At 42.8% G+C, this 27,990-nt stretch overlaps 1 protein-coding gene across 1 annotated transcript in view; it reads right to left on the bottom strand.

The window, feature by feature from the left end:
* The window catches only part of AGBL1 (AGBL carboxypeptidase 1), a 274,098-nt gene that overhangs the window by 225,561 nt on the left and 20,547 nt on the right, over positions 1–27,990 (bottom strand). The window contains exons 6-9 of the mRNA XM_040600245.1: positions 18,923–18,960; positions 7,683–7,891; positions 2,742–2,907; positions 1,691–1,764 (exon numbers count right to left, since the gene is read on the bottom strand). Coding sequence (XP_040456179.1) covers positions 1,691–1,764; positions 2,742–2,907; positions 7,683–7,891; positions 18,923–18,960 — 487 coding nt within the window. The remainder of the gene's footprint in view (positions 1–1,690; positions 1,765–2,741; positions 2,908–7,682; positions 7,892–18,922; positions 18,961–27,990) is intronic.

Here is a 27,990-nt window from a genome sequence, read left to right as displayed (position 1 = left end):
TTTGCTCCTGATAAATAGACTAATTTCTGAAGCTGTTATCAAAAGAAAAAATAGTAATTGCCTGAATGCAAAAGCGTCCATGACATTTCAAACCCTGAGCCACACTTACATTGCAAAGCGGAGTTTGAACTGCTCTTTGGGCCAGAGTACGAGGTCAGTTAAAAGGATTTGCCACTAAGCACGCAAGAATGATGCATAAGCAGCTTCAACCTTGCTGAAGATTTGGGTTGAGAAGGGTAGATGGCTGATGTGGTGATTTTGGTTTTGGTAGAACTGTCTGAACAGCTACTGATGGAACTGTAGAGCCAAGTTTCAGTTTGGTTGATATTACTAGTATGCATAGATATGTGTTATGTAGCTGTGAAAATGTTTGTAAGTCATATAAATATCAAGAAACATTGTGCAAATGGTATCTCATAAAAAAAAACCAAAACAAACGGTAAACAAAGTTCATTATCCATTCCCTTCTTGCTTTCCCTTTAGAAAGATTTGTCACAGGAAATATATGACCGGCATACCAGACAAATGGTGCTTAAAACTCACATTCAGAGCAAGCTCTTAGGAAAAAAAAAAAAACCAAACAAAAACACAAGAAAAACTGCTCACATCTACTTGGTAAATCCTTATGAATAATGAAATAGTTCAGAGGCATATAGGCTCTGTTTCTGAATGAATAACTAATTAAAGAAGGAGATAAATTCACTATGAACCTTATTCCTAATGAGCATCTTGATGAGCTCTAATATTCAGATAAAAACAGTCAGACAGGGGCAAGTTAGGACACTGAGCTAATGTGGCTTTTTTTAAAAGGCTTCCTTTTTTTCCACTGGAAAAACTTCAGTTTAATACTTGAGGAGAAAAAGACAGGGCAAGTAATGAAAATACCCTTCCACAAGAGTCTCAATCATATCTAATTAGATGGCGTTTGCAACTTACTTTCTTTAATTTGCCTTCCTAAACCACTTTATATGGATAAGAATTATTGCAGCATTCACTACTTCACATTTGTGTATGAGCTTGCATGTATTTTCACAAAAAAAACCTTTGCACTCTCCTCCTCAGCTGGTAGGGTTTTTTTTGCCAGTTAGGTCATGACAGGGAGCGTGCAAAGGGAGAAGCCAGAAAAGTATTGAATAATTCATTGTATTATTTATCTGTGTGCAGCAGCAAATAAAGAAGTAATATAGGTTCACCTGCCCCAGCTGTGGCTTTAAAGAACTAACCTTTTTCTTAGGGTAGATGCACAGCCTAAATATGTTCTGATATGGGAAGAAAAAGAGGGTTGGTCTTTCCTAGATGATAAGTCAATTTTCCCCTACTAAGTGCCATTTCTGGTCTATACCTAGAGGAATCAAAGATCCATCATTTATCCCTGATGGTGCGTGTGATTCTAATAGTCACTGGTCAGCCTCTCTGCAGGAACAGAGAAGTCACCAAACCCACACCATCCTGGGTGACAAGCATGGCAATTAATAAGATAAATGCAGGGGATTCTCTTCAATGAAAGTCAGAGCTTTCTCTTTTCCTTCTTTCAGGTATCCTTCTATAATTAATGAAGTGTGTTTATGTGGGACCACCTGCACATCTACACTCTCTGCTTAGACAGCTTATCAGGATGTCAAAATGGACACCGAAAAGTTTTACTTTCCAGTATGTGGATGATTAAGGAAATTATGGCTCATATACCTACTTCCTCCTTACTCTCCACATCCTCATTATCCAGGTCTTTTTCACCCTCTTCGTCTCCATCACTTTCATAGTCACCTGCAGAAGTAGAAAACAGGTAGAGGCAAGATCACTCAACCTAATAACCCTCTCAGGCCCTCCACAGAAATATACATAATCTCTTCTATGTGTGCCACACATGCCTTCAAACTACAATGCACCACTACCCTGACTAAACCAGATCCCATTTGTTAATCTAGTATAAATGAATTTGGCACTAAATCTCCCACTTTTTAAAGCTCTTTTCTCTTGGACTGGAGCACTGCCTTTCAAAACCATGACAAATGTCACTGTGATATGGATCCAGCTCGTATTACAAAGCAATACAGAGATTTTCTGCTTGGCTGCAATGATATTACAGGATGCTTTTAATCTATATTATCTAGATTAGAGTGGTTTACTGCTATCATCATTATTGTATTTGAGCATCTTCCACATGAAACTGAAAGGGACAGAGAAATTGCTTGTGTGTATCATGGAGTCTGCAGTTTCTCCTTTTCTGTGGGGTGGATATCCTGCCTGTGCTCGAGTTCTGCTTTTCAGCAAGAGCCCACATCTTTTACTCATGCAGCATGACTGCTATCTGCTTTTATTTTATGAAGGAAAAAGGATTCCTGCAATTCTTTACTGAAAAAGCTGCAGGGCAGTGCTCCCTCCACAAACAGTCACACACAGGCACAATTGTCTCTCCCTAAGTTGTTGCAGAGTGATGGCATCTCCAGCTTCTGCTATGCCCATTCTGTTCCATTATTTTTTGGATAATAGAAGGATTGGGGCTTTTTTTCCATTTCCTTGCTCCTTTTAATCTTATCTCATTTATTCTCCAAACAGAATCTCCAGCTTCAAGAAGGCTTGGGAATAGCTTCATTTTTACTGAGTGACAATGTAGTCCATCAGATTAATTTTGACCATAAACCTCAGGACTAGGCTGCCAAGAGTCCCCTACAGAGACCCCACACTTAATCCTGATGTTGTGGTCCTTTTTGTCCTACTGAACTCACCCTTCAGCCATTTACCTTCAGATCCCTCACATGAAGGTTCAGCCTTGGCATTCCCAGGAAGAGGGAAGGAATAGGAACTTCTTACTGTCACCACAGGCAGAGGCTCCTTGGGGTAGCACTTTCTCAGAATATGAGTCACAGTGTTTACGATAGGATCCAGATTTTTGCAAGATAAACAGTCCTAGGAACCAAAGGAGAACAATGTTAAGAATTGCCTCTGACAATTGCCCTGCCTATTACATGCAATCCCTCAGAGCAGAGGCACTCTTCTGATTGGAATATGAAATCTTTGTATCTATAGTCTCCTCCCACCCCCCACCCCCCTTTTTTTTCTCCTTTCTTTCTTCTCTCCTTTTTACTATTAAAGAAATATGCCTGGAACAGCAAGACCTCAAGTTCTTGCAGTCCATTGCTTACAGAAATACAGGCTAGCACAGAGCTCAGGGGACTTCCAGTGATGCAGAAGACACCGCATCCCCTAGCTCTGCTCTAAGACATTACAGTCAGGTTATACTGAAGGAAAGCATGATAACAGCATAAGCTGAAATATCCTAGCTAACACAAGCAACAGTAGTACGGAAGAGATATATTCTTTAACATGGATTTTTTAAAGTCCTACAGGGAGCCCATGTATATGTTTTGGCTGCCAACACATGCCAAAATCTGTGCTTCTGCATCTTCAGCACAACTATACCCAGAGCTATCATGCTAAAACCAACACATGTAAACTATCACAGTTAACACCGTTATTTCACTGTAGTCAGTGTGCACAATGTATACTCAGAGAGAGCATTCCTGCTGTACTCTATTCTACATGGCTAAGCACTTGGCCCAATAATTAGTCTGAAAGATCACTATACATTACCTAGTCATAAAATACTGAGTTCCTGCAGTATCCCACATTTTTACTCCTATAATCCAAAGTAGGAAATAGAAGTGTAAGAAATTACAAGAGCTCAGTTGTTCTTTGATGACGTAGAATATTTTTGTATTTTTATTACCATGCTATGTAAGTGAACTCCTTGGTCTTCTGTTGCAAAGAGAACACACCACCACCACCCACCACCACCCCAAGAACTACAAGCTAAGACCCCCCGGGAGATCACAGTAGCTGTATGTCTTAAAAATAACAGAGACAGGGAGTTTGGATAAGCAAATTACAGCTGCTGCAGAAAGGTGAAGTTTTTTTTAAAACCGATAGGTGCGATGCTCAGAAGACCAAGCCTTCAGATTTTCCCTCCAAAAAGCACATCTGTACCACAGCCTCCATCAGAGAGGGTGACTGACCAAAGTAGCATCCCACCTAAGTTCACATGTGCCTATCAGCATGTTATCTTTAGTGGCTTGGGACTGACACTTAGCTCATCAGAACAAGAATGCAAGTCAAATAAGCAGCATGAATGTGCTATAAGGCAAAAGAGGAATATTACAATATATTCTAATACTATTTAATATTTTTGCATCCCTTCAGCACAGATAAAACATAACAGCCCAGAAGGCAGAACAGATACTTTGCACCATTGTCTGACAGCTCATATTTAGGATTTGGGGTAGACAAAAAAAAATAATAAAATTCAGTAGAACCAGGGAGGTGACCAAAGAACATAGCAAAGTGCTTTATTATAATCAGGAACATGAAAATGGCTGTATTGGGGTGGTTTTGGTTGTACAGGATTTCATTCTGTTTTCTCATGTATGATTGAACAGCATTATAAGAGTCAGTGGGATTAACAAGGATCCCTGTAGGGAGGCTAGAAAAATCATCTAAAGCTGACATGCTTACAAGCCTCACTACAAGAATCTTAATACGTATTTCTAGATTTCTGGCTGTTAGGAACAAGGGGGAGAGAAAAGACAATTTTGAAAGCATCTCCAAGGAAAGTTTTATTCTGGTTAGAGCAAACGCCATGGAGAACTGGTTTCTATTCCCAGTGTTTCAATTTATTCACATGGCGTTGGGTTGCCTTTGTTTGCTTGTTATTACAAGAAAGATAGGGAAAGTTTGTCTACATGTGGGAACAGAATAACATTCTTGAACAGTACTATTATAGTTTACTGAAACTGTTCTGTTTTTACTAGAACAGTGAACACAGGGCTGTATAAGTGTCTGCCTTGGGCCAGCCATCTTAATTCATTGCCAAGTGACATGAGGTAGTCGAGAACAAGGCATGTTCATCCAGACAATGAACTTCCACACATAGAGTTATTCAAGGATGTTGCTTGAAAGCCACATTTTTCTTTACAGCAAATTCACTTACAAATGCAAACAAGCCTTGAGATACTTTACAGGGAATTTGTGGGACTGTTTTCATTACTGTTCATAAAGTGCTGTCAGATTCCCAGATAACAGAGTTTACAGATGACTGAAAAAACATTCCACCACTGTATTGGAAAAGCCTTTTTTTACTGACATCTGAGAAACAGACAGAAGACTGCTTTGTATGTGTGTAAACTATCCCATTTATTTTGTAGTGGGATATTGTGAATGAGGAAAGAGTGAATCCCTAGCTCAGAAAGCCCATGTAAAGCTAGCCCAAATTCAGGGGATTTGCTTTTTAGCCTCCACACTCAATCTTTTCTCTACCGAATCTGGAATACTCCACATATTCTGATACATTAAAAAAGGGAGGTTTCAATATGACAGTAAGGCAAAAGGTAATGATGTTTATGGATGCTACACCTGGGAAATATAGAGTGGAATATAGGATAATATTATCTGAGAGTAGACCCTAGTGCAGGAAGGTTGAAAAGAAATCAGACGAGCTTAAAAAGTCAGACGGAAAAATGATAAAATAGCAAAATAATGTTCAATGCACTAGTGTCTTCTAAAGTGGGTACAAACCTGTTTTCTTGTCTCTGAGCAGGCAGCGCTTTGTCAGTGCACACGAAGCCAGCCAGTTGCTAACATCAGTATACCATTTAACTGCCATGAAAGGCTAAGCGGAGCTTGGAAGAAGAAGTGGGAGCAGAAAGTGCTTCCTTTTCACAAATGATTTAATTATCTAAAATAATTTGTCATTCCAGGTATGAGCAGCACTCAAAATATTTCTAAATTCTCCTCAAATATCGTAGCAGTCACTACTAATCTACACAAGCTTTGTAAACAGGAGTTCCACTGAAGGTTAAAACAAACCCATCTTGGCCAAACTGTTTCCATTGCAGCAGAGATATAGATACAGATATAAACTAAAATGTTTCAGCAGAACTTTTCTAGCCAGCTCTTAAAACCTTTAAAATTCTCATTAGCTGCCTAGAGTTCAGTCAAGGCTAACCACCACAGCCAGCAAATTCCTAAAGGTACCAAAATATTGTCTACACACACAAAGAGCCGTTGCCTTCCCAGGCAGGAGTTGGATTGCCTGCCCTGTCTGTCTCTGTCTCAGTCTTACTACAGCCCGCAGCTCCCCTCAGGAGAGTAGCTTTCCCATTTTCTGTTTACTATGAAGATTATGAAGATTTCAGAGCCACAGCAGCCCCCACCTCAGAACAGAGCAGGGAAGAGCATGAATAAGACCTCCTAGGGCTGCCAGGCTCCCCCCGACACTTCATGTCTTGGAGACACACTCTATAAGACAGACGATATCCCAAAGAAGTACTGAGGGAATGCTGAGCTCTGAATTTATTAACCTTGGTAACTCCCCTTCCAAGATGTCCCTAGCAGTGCACAGCAGAAGCACAGAGCAAACCGGAGGCCCCTGCAGCTGTCGTTTCCGCTCCACTTCTAACCTTTGGAAGGATTAGCGTCCTCCGTGTTTACTGGAGCCTCCGTATGTCATTTCCTGTTTGTTCACCCAAGGTGACCCCATATTTGTACTTTCCATGGGGTTGCTCCCAGGCTGAGCCATCAGGAGATGTTAGCTCAGAAAGCTACATGGGCTGGAGAAGGGTCTTGAGTGGGAACGAGCTGACATCTACCCTCAAGCAGCTGTTGCCATCCACCCTACTCAAGTCTCTGCAGACCAGGGACTTCTCATCAACAGAGGTCATACTCCCTGGAAAGATCTGCTTGTCCTGGCCACCTCAGCCCACCTGAAAAAGCAGTCAATTCCTTATGAGGAAAACAAAGTGAAAAAATTCTACAAGTCTACCATTTACTACTGGTAAGAAATATTTCGGTCACAGGAAAATTGCTCATGACAGCAATGGAAAGGTGAAGAAGCAAATACACTGGATCATAAGGCAATGGACTTTCTGGAGGAGAAGAGGACAGGTTTTTCATTCTGTCTGTCATGGTCCTAGAATGAGATGATGCACTGGCCAGGAGGAATGACAATGGAAGCCCTCCTTGTGGAATCACATGGGTCAGGAACTGAAGGTTTCTCCATAAGTGACTTCCCCAAAGAAGCCTAAGGAAGCACATGGGTGAGAGAACCAGAGGGAACCGTTGCTGTCCTGTACCTGCCCTTTCTATACCTTACAGGGATCCCATCCTCAGAACCATGTCACCTTTCTTGGTGAACCCATATTAACGTTTTACAAGATTAAAACTGGGCTTCCTGAAAAACAGTTGATGGATGTTTCTCATTAGCAAAAGCCTGGCTAAGTCAACACTTTTTTGTGTGAAAGACTGATTGGGTGGAACTATCCATCCGGATACTCGAAAGAAAACACCTCATGAAACACCTAAGCAACTCTTCTGTGGAGATACTGCACTGCTGTCAGATGAAGTCCAAGCAACAGTAAGATCCACAGGGGTGGCAAAAACAAGCATTAAAAAGCCTGAACTACATTTTTCATGAAGCTCAGAAAGAATTAAAATTAGTTTTAAATATAAACATTTCAGCTTTTCTGAAGCACTAGCTGGGAAAAAGTCCATACTTTTTATTTTAACAATATCAGGTTTTTTCATTTATATGTTATTTAAATTCAGGATAAAACTGGAATTTCCTGCGCTGTGAGGTAGGACCCAGCACTAACCACCAACCCATCTCACTTAAGCACAAAAGCACCATTTACCTGTACGCTTGTAAAGAGAATCTCCATACCCCGGGAGCCAAGGAAAGTCTCTCTGCCCAGCTGGATGTCGGTGATGTGCTTTAGGCAGAGCAGAAGACCCCTACGAATATAAATGTAGTTGTTGGAGACATCATTGTGATGCCAGTCTTGATACAGTCTCAGCAGTCCACCCAGGTAGCCTCTGTTCACTGCCCGTCGGCTGTTAGACTCTAGAAATGAAGGGAAAAGGCTGAATTAAAGTCTTTCCACTACTCACGTTGTTTGATAACCACATGGCTACTCGGTGCTCAAACTCAGACTGTAACACCTGCTCATTCTTGCTTAATGGTCTCAGTTTAAAAAAAAAAAAAAGTTGATGGGTTTTTTTTTTTCCTTTTTTGACAGTTTAGGATGTTGTTATTTCCTAAGGATGAGCTAGGCTCTTCGAATTATACATTAAAAAACATGAAGCTGTATCTCTCCTGTCCAGGTGGAAATGGATGCTCCAGAACCCTCCAGATGAATCAGACCATGGGTGGGGAAAGGGCAGAGCCTGTATCTCCTTCCAAGTGCTAATAAACTTGGTTTCAAGCGCAGCACCGTAAGAGTTCCTGAAACTAAAGAAGTTCCTGAGGAGTGACAAAAGCTAAAAACCACTGAGATTAGTTGACAGCAGGTCATATAATCTTCACATACCGCTATACTTCAGTCTCAAGAGAACACCTTGCTGAGATCAACAAATCCAGAAACCTTTTAGCTGTATAATTCTGTCACAGCCAGTGAAATTATTTTTAACTTCTAAATGTATTACCACATATACCTGTATAATGAAAGACATGCATCAAATTATTCTAGAAACTCACAGTATTTAAAAATTAACAAAACATAACCAACATAAGCAACAGCAGTTTAGGCTCATTTTTTGTTGCTTTCTGGCTCTGAGATTTAAAAGGTCACATTCAAGTAATGTTTGAAGGCTTTACTGCATGGGCAAGAAAACAAAGAATATACTTTTTCAAAAAATAAGCTTTATAAAAATATGAAAGGAAAGCTGCAAAGTTCCCTTAATCATGTAGCTCCAGGATATCAGGCTAAAAGGAAAAGACTATAAAACTTGTGATAAAACACAAATTCTGCGGAGTGTTTTAAAACACATCCCTTCACTCACTGGGTTCCTTGCCCTGCTCCACAGGACAAACATGAAGCCATACCAGACTCTAGGCTCCCTCCCTTCAGCCTAAACCTGCCTAAACATATTTTCCTGACTGGTCCTGACATTCCTTGCTGCGACACACATTAGAAGCTGTCAGGAGCTCAGTAGTCAACCAAGGGGCCAGGTAGCATACGTAAGACTGGAGCTCAGCTCCCTGAATACCAATCAGCATTTGCAGCTCACAACAGATGGCTCTTGGTATGGGATCTCCAGAGCCAGTAGGCTCCAATTCATTTCCAGTTCATTAAACAAAGTGCCAGAGCCTCTCACACCTGGAATGTTAAAGTCATCAGTGGGGATTAACAGGACAGGAGAAGCAGCTAGAGGTTAAGAGAGAGAACAGAAAGATGCTGCATTAAGCAAACCAGTAACAAGTGAAGGCAGGGAGCGAATAATCAGGAAGCAGCTAGCAGGCAGCAAGCCTCAGTCCCAGGGATGAAGTAGATGGAGGTACTAGAAAGTGGAAGGAAGTTGTCTGAAGTCATCTCAGCCTGCTCGCTGCCGTATATGAGCAAACCCTTACCTGGAGAAGGCACTGGAGGGTAGTTCTGCCACCTGGTCTTGTCCTGCAGTTTTCTCTACCATTGGCACCACAGGGCAGGCAATAAACAGCACCTCCAGAGCAGTTTACCATCTCTTTTTAATCCTGCTCCGCACCTTCACGCTACCCTGTTGAGATGTTTTTGCACCAACCTGCTGGTCTCACAGATCTGCCTGGTCTCCTATACCTTGGCCTGCAGTTCTTTGTAGCACCTTATCCCCTTGTTGTTAACCATCTCACACTAACTCTACCAGTACACTTGTATTTGAGGGCTCAGCGGTTGTCAGTATGCAGGAGGTCATCCTTCTCCTTTGACCTTCACTCTGTTTCTTTTTTCTAGTTGACTTTCTGCAAGAAAACTTTAATTGCTTCAGAATCCCTTATCAATCCCAATGATTTTATTCATGATTTCCTGTTAATCCTCAACCAGCTGTCATGTTTACTAACCTGCAGGATGACTAACCCCTTAAATCAGTCAATCTTCCTTGAAGAATTACTCAGGAAGCTCTGTAAAAGTCAATAAATATATAAAACATGACAAGAAGAAGCGAGTCAGGGACTGTAAGGTAGCGACAATTTAGATCAGACTCAAAGCTTCCCTGAACGGTTCAGAGGCAGACAAAATTGGACTAGATCTAGGGATTTACAGCCCCCAGCATCCAGTGCTTGAAGCCTAAGCTTTCTGCATCAGTGTTGATAGGACAAGGGTATTTCCCTTGTCCTGGAAAAGCACTATAGGTAGAGCTTCTCGGGGAATTTAATTTAAAAAAAAAATAAAAATCTCCTCATAAAATGTGTTTGTGAAGTTTTCCTCATGTCTTTCAAGACAGGCTTCTGTGTTTGGATCCCAGCTCCATAGGGACCAGAGCACACAACTGTCCCAGGCTCCAGTTTTTAATCGCTGGTTGAAAAGCATGGAGGAAGCTGAGCAAAATAACTTCACTGTGTTTCCCTTCATGTTTTCTGGAATACTTATCACCTTTAAGATCAGAACAGTTGCTTTAAAAAGTGAAGCTGAGATAGCCTGTTCTGTGAGGAGATGGAAGAGGCAGGACTATAGTTTCCTCGGCACTTTGAGCAGAAGCAATGATAATTACTTGCTGAAGGGGCAAAAAAACCATTAGTTTTGTTTGTCCTGTCTCATTTCATTGATTCTCCCCTGCTCTCCTGTGTTGTCAGTGTTTTTCTTGGTTTTTTCTTCCATTTTTTTCAGTTGTATAGTCAATAAATTAGGGAATAAATGAAGGAGGGAGTATGCCAAGATCTCCAGAAGGCAGATGGAAAAAGGAGGCCTCCCCACCTGTCTGTGTCTGTTGGTCTCTCCATCTAGGGATGGACCTGCATGGGTATCTATCTATATTTTGGCACAAATACAGATGGTGGAAATGAATCATACAGGTACGAGCAGCACTGCACAGATTTGTAGGCAGCAAGAACCCACTCCTCCTGGAGCGAGTATGCATGATCTGTGTGGTAAGTGGGAAAGTGTCCTATGTCTTTTGACCTTTTCGCTGTTATTCTTTTGTTAGTCCCTTTCCTCATCCCTGGATGTGGCCAGTGGAAATGGAAGTTCTCCCTCCACACAGCTTTCAGCAGTGCCCAGGGGTGGTGCTGCCTGTTGCGATTCCTGCATGGTCAGTGTGGCAGATGCTCTCCTGTTTGAACTAACGGAGCTTTGGTCCAGGCAGGCGCTCAGCACGCACACCTAACTGGAGTTAATCCTGTTGTCTGAGGCTATTAGTGAGAACTCAGCACCAAAAACATAGTTTGGCTGGAAACTGGGCTGATAAGCAGCCAAAACTGTATTGACGGGAGAAAATCTGACTAGAAATCAACCATTTTATGTTATAAATATCTGCAGCCATCAGGGCCTATTGAACTCTCCTTCCATAGCAGCTGGTTGCATGGCGATGATCTCCCCTTGAGCAGGGATGCCTCTCCAGGTCACCCCTCAAAACTGAGGGACCCCTTACCTCATCACCAGACATTCACGTGTTGGGAAGTGACATTTTGTTGCATGCACCTAACACTAAGATACGTATAGTAAGCTTATGATGTAGTCTTTGTATCCCATATTAACTTTAAGTGTAGTAAACAGTAATTGACTGCCAATCCATCTGTACTTATTAAATAATTTACATACCTATTTACTGATTAAATAACTACTGTATCAGATCTGAGTGATCTCTGACTCTTCTGTGACAGCCTGTCTTCCTAGTCTTATTCTGGCATCTCTGACTTTCTTTGCAAGGGTTTCAATTCTGCCTGCTGAGGCTGGGATAGGTGACAGGGGAATGCTTGATGTCTTCTTAGTTTCACACACTTCTAGAACTGACCCTCCGTTTCTGCCTTGCTGGAAGCACTGCTGACCAGTGAAAGTTTAAGCACGGCAGCGCAGAATACCTGGCCTGAATAATCCGTGCAGTTAGCCAGAACTGTTTGACATGGATGCACAGCCAAGGCACGGAAGCATCAAATGGTTAAAGATGCATCTAAATTAGTGAGGGGATCACACTACAAAGAAATCCTCGGGTTTGAGCAAGTTCTGATTTTGTGCTGGGGGACGAGGACAGACTCTAAAACTGGTGTTTCAGTCTAGTAGATAAAGTCTCATGACTGCTACTGTTTCTGTGGATATTCCTGAAGCCCTCCCAGCATTCCAGTCCCCTTTGAAGCATGTGCCAGGAACACAGGGACCACTAGAAAACACGAAGCCTATTTAATCACAAAACTGAATTACAGTCAACCTGAAACATGATGAGCAATGCACTGCTTACCAGGCAGAACAAAGAAATATTCATCTTTTTGTCTATCTGTTTAAATCTCTTTGTTGATGCCACTCAGCTGATTCTTTATGCCAAGAACATACATTAGTACAGTTTGGAGATAAGAACGCTCTGCTAAATTAACCCTATGGCCCCTTAAGCAGTGAAAGGAATAAGAAAATCTCCAACTTCCCCACTCTGCTCTAGTGATTACCTCTTGGGAATAAAAGATGCGAGATATCTCATAAAGCGAAGAGAAAACACCTATTTTATTCAGTCATTGAGAGGTCATTTTTTCTGGAGATAAACATGAAGGTTCCCTATAGAAACAAAATGAGTTGTCCCTATGGAGAAATGTAGTTACCCATCAAGTCCTGGAATGAATTCAGACCCAGTGGGCTCTACAGTTCCAGCAAGAAGCTGGTATTAGCTCAACTCTTGTTGGAAGGCAGAAGACAACTGTATTTGTGCCGTGTAAACTTCACGGAGTCCAGGCACTTATTTAAGCCTTGAGGACAGATGAATAACTGTCATAAAGGCAGAGAACACAGGTGGGATTTGCTAACAGCTACAAGTGCCATGGTTTTGCTACTAAACCTGGATTCAGCCACAAGCTCAGCTTCAGTACAAGAACAGCTTCATTCTTTCTACTCCAAAATATTTGGTTTGGTTCCAGGTTTTGGCTAGTTCAATGGCAGTCATACAGACTGTATTGTGACATGGTGATTATTGTCTAATTTGCCTTTGTTACATCGTTTATATGTAAAAATTAAGAAAGAGCAGCCCATCCCCTTCCGAATCTTTCAAACTAACCCCAGAAGGAAACTGATTTTCAAAAAGGTTTCCTTTTTCTCCTGTGTTTTTCAGTTTCACAGCATCTTCTGGTTGTAACCCAACAGAAAGCTGGAAATCCACAAAAAATATACTTGCACAAAATTTGCAGCTTGATTTTTCTGACCAGAGTGGTTTGAAAGAATTCAAATAAGGATGCTAGAATTTGGAAGACTTCTTCAAATTCAGCCACTGAATTTTCTGAAGCTGGATCATCACTGGAGGCACAAACACTGCCTATGCCAAGACAAAGGCAGTAAGCAATCACTATTAAGGACGATCAACAGAGAATGAAGCAGCTCCTCGACACTTTGGTTCCATTGTACCCACCCTGAGGAGCAAAACACTGGGAAGCCACGATGCCCCAGGAGATGAAACCAACCTTTTTCTCTGGAGCACAGAGTTACTTTCAGTTTGGAATATATCTATGAATGAAGAGCAGTTTGGGGGAAGGAAATATAAAGGACATTCAAAAACATATTTTACCCTATAAAGTGGCTCTTCTCAGAAATAAATGTAAAAATGAGGAATCAAGACTATTTGCATTCTGATAATCAGGAAGAACGGACAGGCACAGAACTTGGGTTAGATTATCGTGAAAGGAACTATTTGCAAAATTCAACTCTGATCACAACACCCTGCAAGTCGTGATGATAGATTTGGGGCCAGGCTGATAATGGAGTTTTAATCCAGAGGTGGGTAACGAAGTCTCAGACTGACGGTGAGAAATGGGTGCCTGGTGAAATATTAGGCAAACCACAGCCACCGTGCTGGTGGCTACAGGAACCGACATGGTGTAACCGTAGGGCTATTTTGACACAAAATGAGACACCTGCATCAGTAGATCTGTTGGAAAGCATTATGAATTCAGACAGAGGGTGCAGACCTCTATTCAGAAATCATAATCTGCTTATGTACTAGAACTTCGCTTTCTGTTTCTCAGAGTTACTTGCCCCTCCTTGATGCCAACATAAAAGGAAAGGAATGACACTGATTATTTTATCCTGCCAGCCACAGGACATAGTCCTTATGCTTTGATTAAAAAAAAAAATATATATATATAAAAAAATAAAGACCACACACCACAGGGCAGGTGAAAGGTTAAACAAAGTTTAGTTGATGGAAGATGATGAAGGAAGAGCTGGAAATGAGAGATGAAAGGCTGGGGTGAAAGGGAAGGCAAGATGATAAAGATGACAAAAAGGAGGAAGAAAAAGATATAGAAAGAGAGGGGCAAAGCCATTGGCAATAACTGCTGCTAGGACACAGAATTGTCTTGATGAAATAAGCATGATCAGGGGTCACAACAACCTGTATATTAAATTGCTCATCACAGTTTTACTAGGCAAGTGTTGCAACCAGGGCCCTGCCCGTTTCCCTAGCCCTTTCCTTCAACATCCACTGAGCAAATGCCTCTGAGATCAGCTCTAGCTAATTTCCTTAAAGGCATGCAAGCTGCTAATTCTGGGAAGCACAGACAGTCAGGAATTACAAATACAACCAAAATTAGATTAAAATAACCTGCTGATAAACAAATTACTCACCCAAAATAAGTACTGGAAGATGCTCCGGTGAGAGCGGGGATCCCTATAACATCACCGCCATCGTGTGGCTCCGGGTGCTGGGTGGCAGAGGCCAGGTCAGTCCTTCACATCACCTTCAGCCTGCAACCCCCTAGGTATGCACTTGTCTGCGCTTATATAGCGGGTGTCGTTTTCTTCCAGTGCCCCAAAACTGGGAATGGTTTGCCTGCTTTATTTGGGGGGGTGGGGGGTGGGGGGAGTTCACTAAAAGCAACAGAGCCCACGGCTAAGAGTGACACAGAGGACAGCCCTTGCCTTCCACTGCTGCTCAAATGGGCTCCAGCTGGGATACACCCCCTCCACACCTGAGCATCTTGCAGGCAAAGGAGGGCTTAGTGAGGAGCTTCCCAAGCCTTAAGACAAAACTGGAGCAAAATACGAAGGCAGATGTACAGAGAAGGAGAAGAAAGCCAAAGGAGGCTGGAAAAAGTAGCAGGTATACCCTGGGACAAAGAGAAGAGACTCTGGGAAGGACGTTGGCCTCATCCCACCTCAGTTTATCTGTAGCTATCAGTATCTACCCCCTCACCCCCACGCTGGGCTGCAATAAGCATCTAGAAATTGAAGGAAGGATGGGAAGGTGTAACACTGGAAACCTTGACTGTAACATCCAAGAAAAGAGTAAAAAACTCCTGAGGCTCTCATGGCATTTCAGCACCATTATAGATATTTACCAAGCAACATGATCAGCCTGTCTAATGATGTAGTTCAGGTCAGAGGGAGTTAACAGCACAGCGGAGGGAAAATAGATATTGGGAAAAACTAGAACAGAAGAAGGAGTTGCTACAAGCGGTTTGGTGGGCATGGCAGGTAGAGAGCAGCAACTGGGAGAGTAGCATGCGAGGACTGGTGAAGTACTCTGGGATGCTTGGAAAGAGATCAGAAGTCAGGAGTGAGACTGGCTGATAGTCAAGCAAGAAACATCTTCTCTATGTCAGTAATCCAAGTTTCCACTGAGGCAGCACTGTCATTAGAAGGGACAAACTTTTCCTTTCCTCCGTTATTCACTGTCTCTATGACTGTTACCGATTCCACTCTGCTCAGGGGAACAGGACAACCAGGGTCACTTGCCTAGCACAGGGTTTCCAAGCATTTCTTCCCTGTTGTGGATAAAGCACAAGTTTGTAGTGTCCTATCACTTATTTCTTTAGCAAATCATAACTTCTCCTGCAACACACAACAGCAGCAGTTTCCCAGGTACCACTGGAGCAGTATTTTTTTTTCTTAAACCGATGCCTCCTTTCCTGGCAGATCTTGCTTCTTGCAGTTACTCACCTGTTAAGCGGGCATTTAGCACCAGCTTCTGGGAGGCAACGGAGGCCAGAAAGTTTCTAGCCAGCCCCTGCCTCTTGCAGGTGGACCGAGCCCCAGGCAGAGCTCACGGCAGCCTGAGGAACCGCGGGTGGATGCTGTGACTCCACCGGAGAGGCACACTGCCACCTGCCCGCTCCCGTCAAAACTGCCGGGCGCTTTCCCGTTGCGGCTCGCTGCCAAAAGCAGCGGGGACCCCCGTATAACCACAACCCCGCTATCGCTTTGGGCTGAAGCACTTCAGGAGACGGCAGGCCCGCAGGGGGACCCTCAAGAACGGGTGTGTTCTTGTCCTGCCGGTCTTGCAGCCTTAACCCCCAGGAAAATTGAATCTCACCACCAATTCCCAGCAAGTGGGTTACTGCCAGTCTCCAAAAAGGCTCACAACAATCAGCCAGCCAATTCAGTATTGTAGGGCATTCCAGGATTCCTGCCTCCCATTTAGTTTGTATCCCATCTAAAAGATGCTAAAGGGCTTCTGGGTGCTTTGCTGTGACAGCTTTACCCCTTGTTTTCATAAGCAATTTTCAAGTGCTGCAGCGTTCACCAGATACGTTTTTTAACTTTCTAAGAACCCTGCACCATTCCAAGGCACTAAGGTCATGGGCATAAATAATTTAACTGTGACAAACAAAGCTGTCCTGACACAATGATGGAAAAGAATCCAGCTCTTTTTCAGCCATGGTGAATTTATCTCTGGAGAAAACAGAGCTGTTTTTCACATATCCTGACCCACACCCCCCCAAAAGACACCGCCTGCTCATTTGTATGCAGCTATCAGAGCAGTCTGCTCCAGAAGCCTGGAGCTTCTCATGTCCTGAGCCACAGGACAAGGAGAAAACTAAAAGACATTCTTGACCACTCAGCATCATATTGCAGAAAACATCAAAAAACACAGTTCAGGCTGCCTTGCAGGCTGTGGTGCTCAATTTGATTGCACAGTATTGGCACCATTTCCCAAATCCCAGTTCCAGTGTCTTAAAAGAACATCAGCTGAAAACAGACCATGTATTTTCCTAAAATAACTTTTCCATGGAGGCACGGTAGCTGGTGTTGCTGCAGCAAAGTTGTTTAGTTGTGAATGATAAAGGAGAAAAGGACACGTAACAGCAAACGGGAAAGGGTGTCTCAAAAGCAAGAAATGTCTCTCTCAAGCAATGCCTTTGTTTGCAACGGGCAGCAGTACAAATGACCATGAGAACCCTAATCTGTACATCACAGTGATCGACCAGAGTGATGTGAATGGACCGCTTTGCTCCATAGATTAAATTCTCATTGGAGTTTGGGTTTTGTACATTCTGTGAAAGCACCTGAAACAAACAAGGAGACTGATCGGTGTGTTCTTCCAGTATGGAAACCCTCTACACACTTCCTACAGCATAAAAAGCACAAAAAGGAAGGACCAGCCAAGATGCCTTCACAACCTAAATCACCTGAGAAGAGTCACACAGAAAATTCTAAGAGAAAATGCCTTTAAAAAAAGCTTACCTCACTCCAGGAGAGAAAAGGCTGGGAGAATTTGGAGCTGAATCCAATCCTTTTAGATTCCCTAGATCATTCTCAGCTTCCCTACCAAGTTTCATAACATGTATTTACAACTCCCCAGGAGACTACATTTCACAGCTTCCTTGGTAATTAGTCCTCTAGTTTTATATACTGTTCTCATCTCTAGGCCCAGAACAAGCCTTCCAGCACAAAACTTATCCTATAAATATCTTGGGACAACAGAATTTCACTTCCCATTCATAGTACTTACCACAAAACAGGAGCGCAGGAGAAAAGCTCAAGCTGCCAGATGAGCTTTCAGCTCTTGCTCCACTTCTCCAGCCTTCTCTGTAAATTTCTTTCTACTTTGAAGGCTCATTTTGCTTTTGTATTGCAAGCAGCTGTGGAGTGGCCCCACAACTCCCTTATTAACACTTAGTGCCCAAACCAGAAGGTCTTTCCTTGTTGCAATAATGCGACCTTTAAATCTAGGCAGCAAGGTTAATACTGAGGCATTATTTCAGAATTCATCACTTGAGTTGCTGCAACTCAGACACGATCCCATTGCAGCATGCTCATTTAAGCACTCCTTCCAGTGCTACAATTTTTCACAAATGCATTTATTCTTAATACTATGAAAATGAGAAGGGGGGGGGAGGGGAAGGAGGGGGAAAAAGAGAGAGAAAGAGAAGGACAATACGCCATTGTGATTTATTGTAGAATAGATTGTCTGCAGTAGAAGAGTGCTCTTTCTTAATCAAAGCTTTATTAAATTCTGCTAATAAAAAGCTAAGTGTTTTCAGATGGGATAAAGGCAAAAAATGGGTAGCACGTTCATTTCAGGAACGGTCACACCAGTAGTGTGTGACTGAGAACCCATGTTAAGGTCTTCAACACCACAAGCCAGCTGGTGCAAATGTTAGGGCACAGCCTCCCACAGCAGGGCTGCACCCCAGCAAGCACCAGGTCTCAGCCCTATCTGCACATTATCAGACCTGACAAGCTTGTGAGGGAGAATAAGGACATCTCTTTTGGACTACAGAAGTTTTCCAAACCCTTGCCAACAGCATCACTGTTACCAAGTACAAAGTACAACAGCACCACAGGACAGACAGGTCCTGGTCCCACTCTCCAGTGATGCTGGAACAGAGCAACAAGCACTTGTCCCTGGCTGGAGAGGTTCCCCATTGCTTCCACTGTACCAAGCCTCAGGACAACCACTGTTCCCTAAACACTCAGAATTTAAAGAATTTAGAAAAAAGGTCTAGTCTGGCTCCCTCAGCAGCTTGCTGCCTGGGACCTAGGGCACCATCTCCCATAGGGCTGTGTGCTCACAGAGCTGTGGGGCTCCAGGAACCATAGCTAAACATATAGGAAACTTCTGCATTACTGCCTCTCTCTTCTAAGCAGTGCCCCTTGGGACTAAGGGAAGAAGGGATAACAAGGGAGAATGAGGTTCAACAGCATCGTTCTGTCCAGCAGCACAGCACAGAAAGGGAAGTCAGAAGGAAGAGGAAGAAAAAAAAGCTTACTTGATTTCAGCAAAGCTGCCAGAGCCTCAATGGCTGCCCTGGGGAAAGAAGAGAGAAGGAAAAATAATGTCAATTTCTTCAATAATTTTTGTAACCTTCATCTTCACAGTCTTTTGGGCCAGGCTTCCCAGCTGGCCTAAATTGACAGCTTATGATAGACTTTGACAGAACTGCTGTGTTTCACACCAGCAGAGGATCCAGCCTTTGCAGCTGACTCAGTTATTCTAAAAAGCCATTAGCCCTCTAGCTTTAGTGTTACACTGATTTGTAGTGACCATTAAATTTAAAGCAACACCCACATATCCAAAGTAATGAAGCAAGTCTTTAAACTGCTGCCCCAGAGCTATTTCTTTGTATCAGAAACTCAGCACATGCCCACTCCAGACACCAGCGCTTCTATCTACTTCAGAGATAACTTCCGCGTCAAGCTGGGACATCCATGTCAGTATTTCCAGCCAAATTCCACTCCCTTGTCCTTTTTCCAAAAACAAGCTTCATCTCCATCCTCCCTCCCAAAAGCTTTAACTGAGAAGAAAATTTAAGTTCTTTTAATTGTAACAATATCTTAACATTGCAGCGGCATATAAAGGTCCCCACTCAGATCAGGACTTGTAAGAAAGATGCTAAAGCTCTGCGGTAAGACTGCTCACCCCATGGAGCTTAGAGAGATACACAGAGAGATTTCTGCTGACCTGCTGTGTCGTTCCAATGTGCAGGTAAGCAACTCAACCTGCCTGAGCCAGCACAGCACTGGCTTGAATAGGAGCTGGTCACTAACACTGGCAGCTTGAAAAGCTGAACTGAGGCATCCTTGCTCCCCAACATCTGGAGGCAAGTTTCTTCCTCATGTGGAAGAATATTTCTTCCTCGTGAAGGATTATTTCCTCATTTCTTCCTCATCTCCATCCCACCAGCCCCAAGAAACACTCTCTTTTCTAGCCATGTTCTGCTGGAGCAAGGAGATCCATGTTCTAACCCAGCTTACTGCTGTGACGTTTCAAGTGCCCACAGCTTGGATAAATAAATACAGCTACAGAAGCCTCCATGCCCAAGGATTCCTTAAAGTGTAATCTCTTTACAAACCAATCCCCAAATAAAATCATATTAACTTCCATACTGAGCCAATTATCATCCTGCAGCAAAAAAAAATAAATATTTTTTTTGTCATCAAGCTGCTGTTCATTGTGTGTCCTAACAGCAGCTGAGACTAAGAAAGACTCAAGAGCTGGTTCTTACTGACACCGGGTTGACATCCCTATCTAATACCATTCTCTCATAATGAATGTGTCAGAGTTCAATAACAGCATTACAAACAAACTGCAAAAGAAATGCACACAAATACAGATAGAACAGGAAATCAGTAGCTAAAAATCTCTCCAAGCACAGTCATGCTCTCACTGCTTCTTTAACTCCACCTAAACAGAAGTCATTCAGCTGGTGGGAGGAATATTGTCATCCCCCAGCAATTCACCATGCTCAGAAAAAGGATATGCCACAGCCACTGATCATTCAGTCTTTCCCTGAACTTAATGTTTAGGACAAAGTAAACAGCTCTAAGCAAGTTAAAATTCCACCCAGAGTGTCTCCCCAAAGCTAACACTCAAGTATGTATCTTTTAAAGGAGACTACATCACATACCTATGCGTGTGGGCTTAAGGTGATGTCTCAATCACATCCCAGCACAGCAGACCAAGGAAGGAAGGACCAGAGTGCTTCTGGCTCCAAGCAGAAGAGAATAAGAATTTCCTGTAGGCATCTGGTTTGTTTTGGAGGATGCTTATAAGCATTGCAAAAAGTTTCAGTAGGGCTACGCCACTGTCATAATGTCAATATCGCCAGCAAACCTCCCGTCAACCAAACACTCAGAAAATCTGGATTCTCCAATGCTTTTCTGGGGTCTGTAGACCACATTGCATACAGACAATTTATCTTCAGAGGATCTCAGACCTCCCAAACCATGTTCTCAGATAGTGTAATCTCTTATTGCTACTATCTTTGAATCCCCATTCTAATTTCTTATCACACCTGGCCCAGAGGAACCTAAACTCTTCCCAGCCATACCACAGCTGATCCTTCAACAGCCTTAACCACCTCTAGTCACTTCTCTAGGCCTGGAGAGAGCTGGTCTGCTCCAAGTCAAGGGATAAGAGCTATTTGTGCTTTTGATGCAACCTAGTAGAACAGGTTTGCAACTGCTTTGCTTTTAGAGCTGAGAAACCTAAGACTATCATAAAGTTGTAAGTAAATTCACCCAGATGGTACTGTGGAATGGAAAATTCAAGTATGTCCTTAAAAAAAATTAAAAATAAAAAAAAAAAAATTAAAGTTGGTCTCACCCAGATCCCAACAGCACCGCTCCATAGAAACAGAAGTTTTCATAACCACCACCTACTTCTGAAGCAACACTACAGACTTGCAGCTGTAGCTAGCTGGATTTTCTGCATCCCAGGCTAACAGCCTAGACACATCCTCATCTCAGTCGGTGCCTGTACAGAGTATTGCAATAAAATAAAGTGGAACCAAACTAGTACATTTCATCTCTTCAAATACTACAATTCATCACAATGGTTTTGGCATAGGCAATATGCAGTGTTCCATATGTCCTACAGCATGTACTGTACACTCAGTCATAAGTAGGTGCAGACAGACCCGGTAGACTGACCTCAATAGTATGCATTGCTTCAGATCAAATTTTGAAAGAAAAAAATGGAAGATGTGAAGATAAACTGCAAAACAGATAAAGTGGATTTAAGAGGAAAAATGAATTTACTAAAACTAGGTCAAGCCAGCCTAACTTGATATCTTCCTTTAATAGGATAACTGTTTTTTCTAGATGAGGAAAATATGGTAGATCTAATTTATCTGTACCTCAATAAAGCATTTGATATGGTGCCACACTGGAAATTATGAGCCAAGCTGGAGAACAGGGGGATTAGTACAAGAATTGCGATGTGGGCAAGGATCCGGCTAAAGAGGCAATGACAGGAGCTGTGCCGAAAGAGGAATTATTGGTCTGGAGGGAAGTTATGTGTGGAAGTCCTCAAGGATGTTTTGAGGCTGATCTTATTTTATCTTCTCATTAATGACCTTGGCACAAAAAGTCAGAGTATACTAACAAAATCTGCTGACCGTGTGAAGTTAGGAGCTGCTGCCAATAGCAGGGAGTTCAGAATATCTTTCAGGAGTAACAGGATGTTCTTGATTTCTGAAGCAATAGAAATGTGATGAAATGTAATAGTCGAAGTGCAAGGTTACGCATTCAGAGTTTAATAAGAATTGCTGTTATGAGCAAGGGCTTATAATTTGGAAATGAGTAGGACATTGGATATATGAGCCCATTAGAGGATGAGGACAAGCACGACCCAGCAGGGTGACAACCATGAAAAGGACAGATCAGGTCTCAGGAAAGCCACTGCCAGGGGAGGAGGGAAAGCAGGAATGCTTTCATACAGAGCTTCACCTGAACAGCCGTTTGCAGTACTCAGAAGGAACCGTGCAGAAAAGCGCTAAGGAAATCATTATGGTAATGGAGACGTAGCTCATAAGGAGTCTTAAAGATGACGGGTTTTTTCACCTTCACAAAATGCTGGTGAAGAGGTGACTTGGTTGTTCTCTATGGACACGCTAGGTGGGGGAGAAGTAAACACTGAGGAAGGCAGAGAGCTACACAAGCTAAAGAACAAAGTTGGCACAAGGTCAAATGGATATAAAATGGCCACAAATAAATTTCAACTGAAAATAGAAGGATGTTTTTTAAGCATTGTGAAATGAAGCTCTGAAACATCCCTTTGGCAGCGATGGGACGAACGACCTAACGACTGTGAAAAGGGAGCCTGAATTGCTTATAATGGGACTGTTAGGCTCAGTTGCCAATGAACAAGGGTCTGAAAAAGTGAGCCAGGAATGGCTGTAGTCCTACATCCCTACATTTTAATCATAGATAAAATGGTAGTGAAATGAGGAACAGGTAGTCTAAGTGCAAAGCTCACTAACCAGGCCAGAAAAGAGCAGCTGCACCAGCCTAAGCTCAAAGTCCAAATAGTCTGGTATCCTGTGGCCAACGGTGGCCCAGGGAAGCATGTAAGACCATAGGAAAAACACAGTGCTAGAATTTGCAGAACAGCCTCAAACTCCAGCAGTTTGCAGTCCAGAGATTTCCTAAGCTAGCAATGGTGCCTTTGGGAGGCTTTTTAGCTCTTGGTTGAACTTGCCTCCATATATTTGCCTGGACACTTTTGAACTTACACAAATTCTTAGCATCTACGATTATTCTGGGAAAGGAGTTCACACCTACTCTGAGTAATAGGTTATCTACCTGCATTTGCTTTAAGTTTGGACTTAAATTGCAATTTACACCGTAAGTCAGATGTCAGCAAATATCCCCAGAATATTATTTATCTTTGATGCTGAACAAATTCAACCATATGAAACGCCCTATGGGAAACAAATAAGAAGTCACAGAAGATAATGCAGAATGGACTTTCACTGAAAACAGCAGCAAGGCAAGCCGATGGATGCATCAGTAGGCTTACAGCAAGCCAGGCAAATGGTGTTTGTGATAATATCGGCACCTCTTAGCACCATACGGCAAACAGCATCTTTTCTGGCGTCGGAACATATAATGAGATGAGTAAGCCTGGGACAGGAAGACAGAGAGAAAGGAGATAATAAATTGTGCATGACAGCAAGTATAGGGCGGGGAAAGATGGGAACAGGAGGAAAAGTTTAAGAGCACAAGAAAGATGACTCGATCAGCCATATGCTAGACCAGAGAATTTGATAGCATGCCCAGTGCAGAACTCTGCGTTTGTCTCAAGGAGGAGTGGGGGGAAAAAAGAATTCATTAAAAAACTTGCCAAATCTGTCCAGATGCCTTCCTCTGATTTTCTGTTCTTTGTGGCAATACGTTAGTAAAATCTTAGCTGTTTTGTCAATCCCAATGTATCTCAAAGGAGACTCACATATATTTAAAAAAAAAAAAAAAAAAAAAAGAGAGAGAGAGATGTAAAAATAACATTGCCCTATCTTAAAAGGCATAATAATAAGTGCTGCTCCATAATCAGAAAAACATTAAAAACTCCCTGTAGTAGCAGTCAAGACAGCCACTCTGAAGAATGGAAATCTTTGAAGTGTTTCCAAGTCAGCAGCTTGGATATCTGGGCAGGAGTACAACTAGCAGACAGATAGACAAACGCAACTTCCAGATCCAGGGCTTAGGAACCAGGAGCAACAACAAAAACTGCACGTCCCAAGCCAAAGCACAATTGGATTAGCCAGTAAAACCGGGCTGCTAAAAAGCATAGGCAAATGAGTCTTATGTCTAGGTCACCCTTTCAGATCTGAATTTCAGATCTGAGCTACCAGGACAGTGTTAACGGGAAATCACTGCAAACAGAGGAGACAGACAAACTCTTAGGTTTTCTTCTCCACCCTGATCTCAGCTCACAGGTTGTAGTGCTGGGCAGTATGATGGACAATGCTGTGCCTCTGTTTCTGTCTCTTGAATAGATAATTTATTTGAAAAAAAAAAAAAAAAAAAAAAAAGAAGAAGTAAAAGAGAGACTCCTGGCAATGAAAAACCTTGCTACAGAAGAGATAATGCATGGTGAAATAAATGAAAGGTTTTTAAGACTCATAGGACACATTGACGTTGGTGCTAGTCAGGACTAGCTTGGAACTATGGGCAGGAAACAGCAGACAAGCCAAAGACTGAACAAAGAAATCATCTAAAAGGGCTTTGCAGATCAGCTCCCAGGTAATTTAACCAACCTTCCTTCTCCTGCAAGATTGTACTTCTTACATGCTTAAACCAAAACATCCTCTTCAAATTATTGAACAGATGACTTGGTGCTTCATTAAATACCTCTTCATCTTGATGCCTGATCTAATTCCTAAAGGTATTCACACCTGGATAACGAAGACATAAAGCATTGCTTTCATAGAAATGTAAGAAAAGGCTCTGCCCCTGCCTGGCAACCTGCATTGCTTCAGCCCATCCTCCCCCCTTTTGCCCTTCACCCTGCTATTTTGCAGTATACTCACTTGTTGCTGTCATGTTTATTTATATCACAGGCGACATGGGGCAGGGACCATGCTCTATATATTTCTACAGCATCCAGCACAATGGGAACCCTAACCGAGGGCTCAAGGTATTACAGCTTATAGGCTTAAAGCCCCTAAGCTTTCACAGTCCCAGTCTCTGGGAGGAATTAAGTGTCCTTGGGTGTACATATTGCCTGGCTGCATTTTGCCTCCAGCCCCTGGGACTCATACTTAACTACGGGAGTTTATACAGTCACAGAGCAACTCACTCAAAAGACAATTTAACATTTGACAACTGAGAGACATTTAGAAACAACATGTAGGAACCACGGCACTAGGTGCCTTATAAATCCTACCAGAAGGTAGATCTCATCCGAGACAGATGCCTTGAATAGTCATTTCCCTTGTGGCCCAGAAATACAGATCTTAAATATGCAGGCACTTGCACAGTGACTTGTTTTGTTTTAAAGGCTTAAAACCAGCAGCTTCATAAGTCTTGGAAATATGGGTGTGAAAATGCTGCTTATGTTTCTGGCATTTTCATAGCACTGCTGGTCCAGGACTTATGCAAAAATACCCATCGTGTCCACTTTAACTCCAGCTTGTTAGCTAAGCATTAAAACTTATGCTAAAGGCAAAGGCTGCTCAGTTTGCAATATTCCGCGTGCTGCCAACAGGTGGGGTTTGGAGATCCAGCTGTTGTGCACAGATGTGCTTTTGGTGCAACGCTGAAAGAAATGGAATAAAAATCACACACTCCTTTTCTAATGGTTACTTCCATTCCAGTGACCAGCTTGCTTTTTTCCCTAGTGGAGCAGCACATTCTGTCCTTAATAAAAATATACATCTTCTATGGAACCTATTCTCTGTGACGCAATTCATTTTGCTGAATAGAATTGGTGACCAAACAAAAAATGTACAGAAATTAAATGCATACTGAACAGTATTTTTCCTCCACACCTTTAAAGATTTATATGGCTATTAACTCTAAGAGGAGGGTTGTGAGGGGGGAAAAAAAGCATGCAGAGGTGCCAAAGTAAATGCTAATAGCCAACAAGACTTAACAGCAAAAGGAGTGATGATTCCCTGCTTTTTAACCCTACAACAGATCCAGGAGCAAGTTTTCTCCTATCTTACATTTTGGTGAGCTGAAGCCAATGTGCTTTCCAAAGATATGCTGCTCCTTGTAGGGAAGTTATAGTCACGACGCAGAAGCCAGAGCGTGCGGTCCTCTCTTGCTCTCATGGCTAATACAATCAGTGTATCTCATTCCCAAGGTCAGCTCAAAGCTTTCACTGTAGCATCTTCCGAACATCTCTGCCTGCCCTAGAGCCTGTTAGGTTAAAATCAGTGAAAAGGTATAGCTTTCCAGCCTGACATCCCTGCCTCCCAGGAAGAGGAGTCACCCCAGGGTTATACTCCAGGCATCCTTACAGGTAGCTTACTCTCTCGTGTACAAGCAGTACAGATGGAGAGAAGCTGTATCCCAAAAATTCAACCTATTTACAGGTCTAAATTAAATTAGCTTCGAAGTAGTAACAAAGAAGAATAAGGTACATGAAATGCACTTAAATCCTTGCCAAAAAAATGCCCAGTCATTTCTTACAGCATGGTGCAGAGCTGGCACTGCTTCCTCAGCAGAAGCCATATCGCAGAAGATTTCCCATTTCTGACAACTCCCTCTCCAGGGTCAGGTGTCACCAATATGGCTGAGGTAGGCTGTGACAGCTTGTCATTCACATCAAGATGAAGGGGCTGGAAGGCTCACAATCAGACAGTATACTTAACAGATTCATCACCCAGGCAGTTCCAGGCTGACAGTGTGAGAATCCAGCTCTCCCACCCAACGGATGCACATAGCAGGACTGAAAAAGGGTCTTGATTCTATTCTTTATTGATTAAGAGGAGTGGTAAGGATACCGATTGAGGCCATATCTGCTAACAAGCACCAGCACAACCCTACAAAACATCTCATACACAATTAAAGCATGTCAGTGATTGGAGGTCAATCTCCCTCCTTCCCCCAGACCGCTGTCTTCCAGTCCCAGTTCAGCTACTAGCCGAAAAGACCCCAGTGGTCTCTTTGGTCGCTCCTTAGCTTACGATTTATTCGCAGCTTATCGGTTCACCGTGCCCATCAGCTTTTGCTCTGGAGACCCCAGGGACTGACATGCACATTGTGCTCATGGCGAGGCAGGTGCTCAGTGCACAAGGGAGAGACCCAGACCCATTCCTCTTGCTTCTGGATCGTTCTGCCTTAAACTTTTCTGAATGCTGTGTATACCCCGAGTAAGGGCAGGGAGAGGGATGCATCCATATACCTGGTGAAACTCTGTTTACTGCATGATGAAGCCAAAGGGCACAGCTTGGTGACATACCCAGAAACCCTAGCCTCAAATCTCAGCAGGGCAACTGTGACTTCTGTCTTCATTAAGAGAAATTGAATTGCAGGTGCTTTGCCATTGGGGAGTCTAATAGCGAACTATAAAAGAGAAGGTAGAGCTTGGGGGTACCTGGAACTTTATCATGCCATAAAATGAGCCTGCACTCACACTATACTGCCTGCAAACAACTGCATGATTTTTGTTTTATGGGTACCATCAATTGCTGGCAGCAAGATAACCAAGGGCAGCTTGCATCGCTGACAGTCCGGGTAGCGAGGTATCTCACATGTCACTGCCTGTGCCCAGAGCTATTAAAAAGCACAAAAGGGAGGCTGGTTTCAAAGTAATCAAGGCTAAGAGCTGTAGTTCTCCCTGGCTGCTGGTTAGTACAAACTATCTCTAAGGCAGCGGTAATCTCAGGGTACAACATCTTTAAAAAGCAGTTTGTAATGAAAGGTGCTCTTGAGCTGTAAAGCAGCAGCATTTGAAATAGCAACCTTTGCTGCATGTAGCTGGGCTGCTGCGACGGGTGGGGAGTTGGAGTTTTCATTTCAGGTGTTTCTCCAGTTTTGCTGCTTAGGATTTTGAGGCTTGTTTTGTTTGAGGGGTTTGGTTGGTTGGTCTTTTTAACCAAAGAAATAA

The sequence above is a fragment of the Falco naumanni genome, chromosome 7, assembly GCF_017639655.2.
Source record: "Falco naumanni isolate bFalNau1 chromosome 7, bFalNau1.pat, whole genome shotgun sequence".
Classification (NCBI taxonomy): domain Eukaryota; kingdom Metazoa; phylum Chordata; class Aves; order Falconiformes; family Falconidae; genus Falco; species Falco naumanni.
The sequence above is the reverse complement of the archived record's forward strand: the minus strand, read 5'-3'. Positions and strand labels throughout refer to the sequence as shown.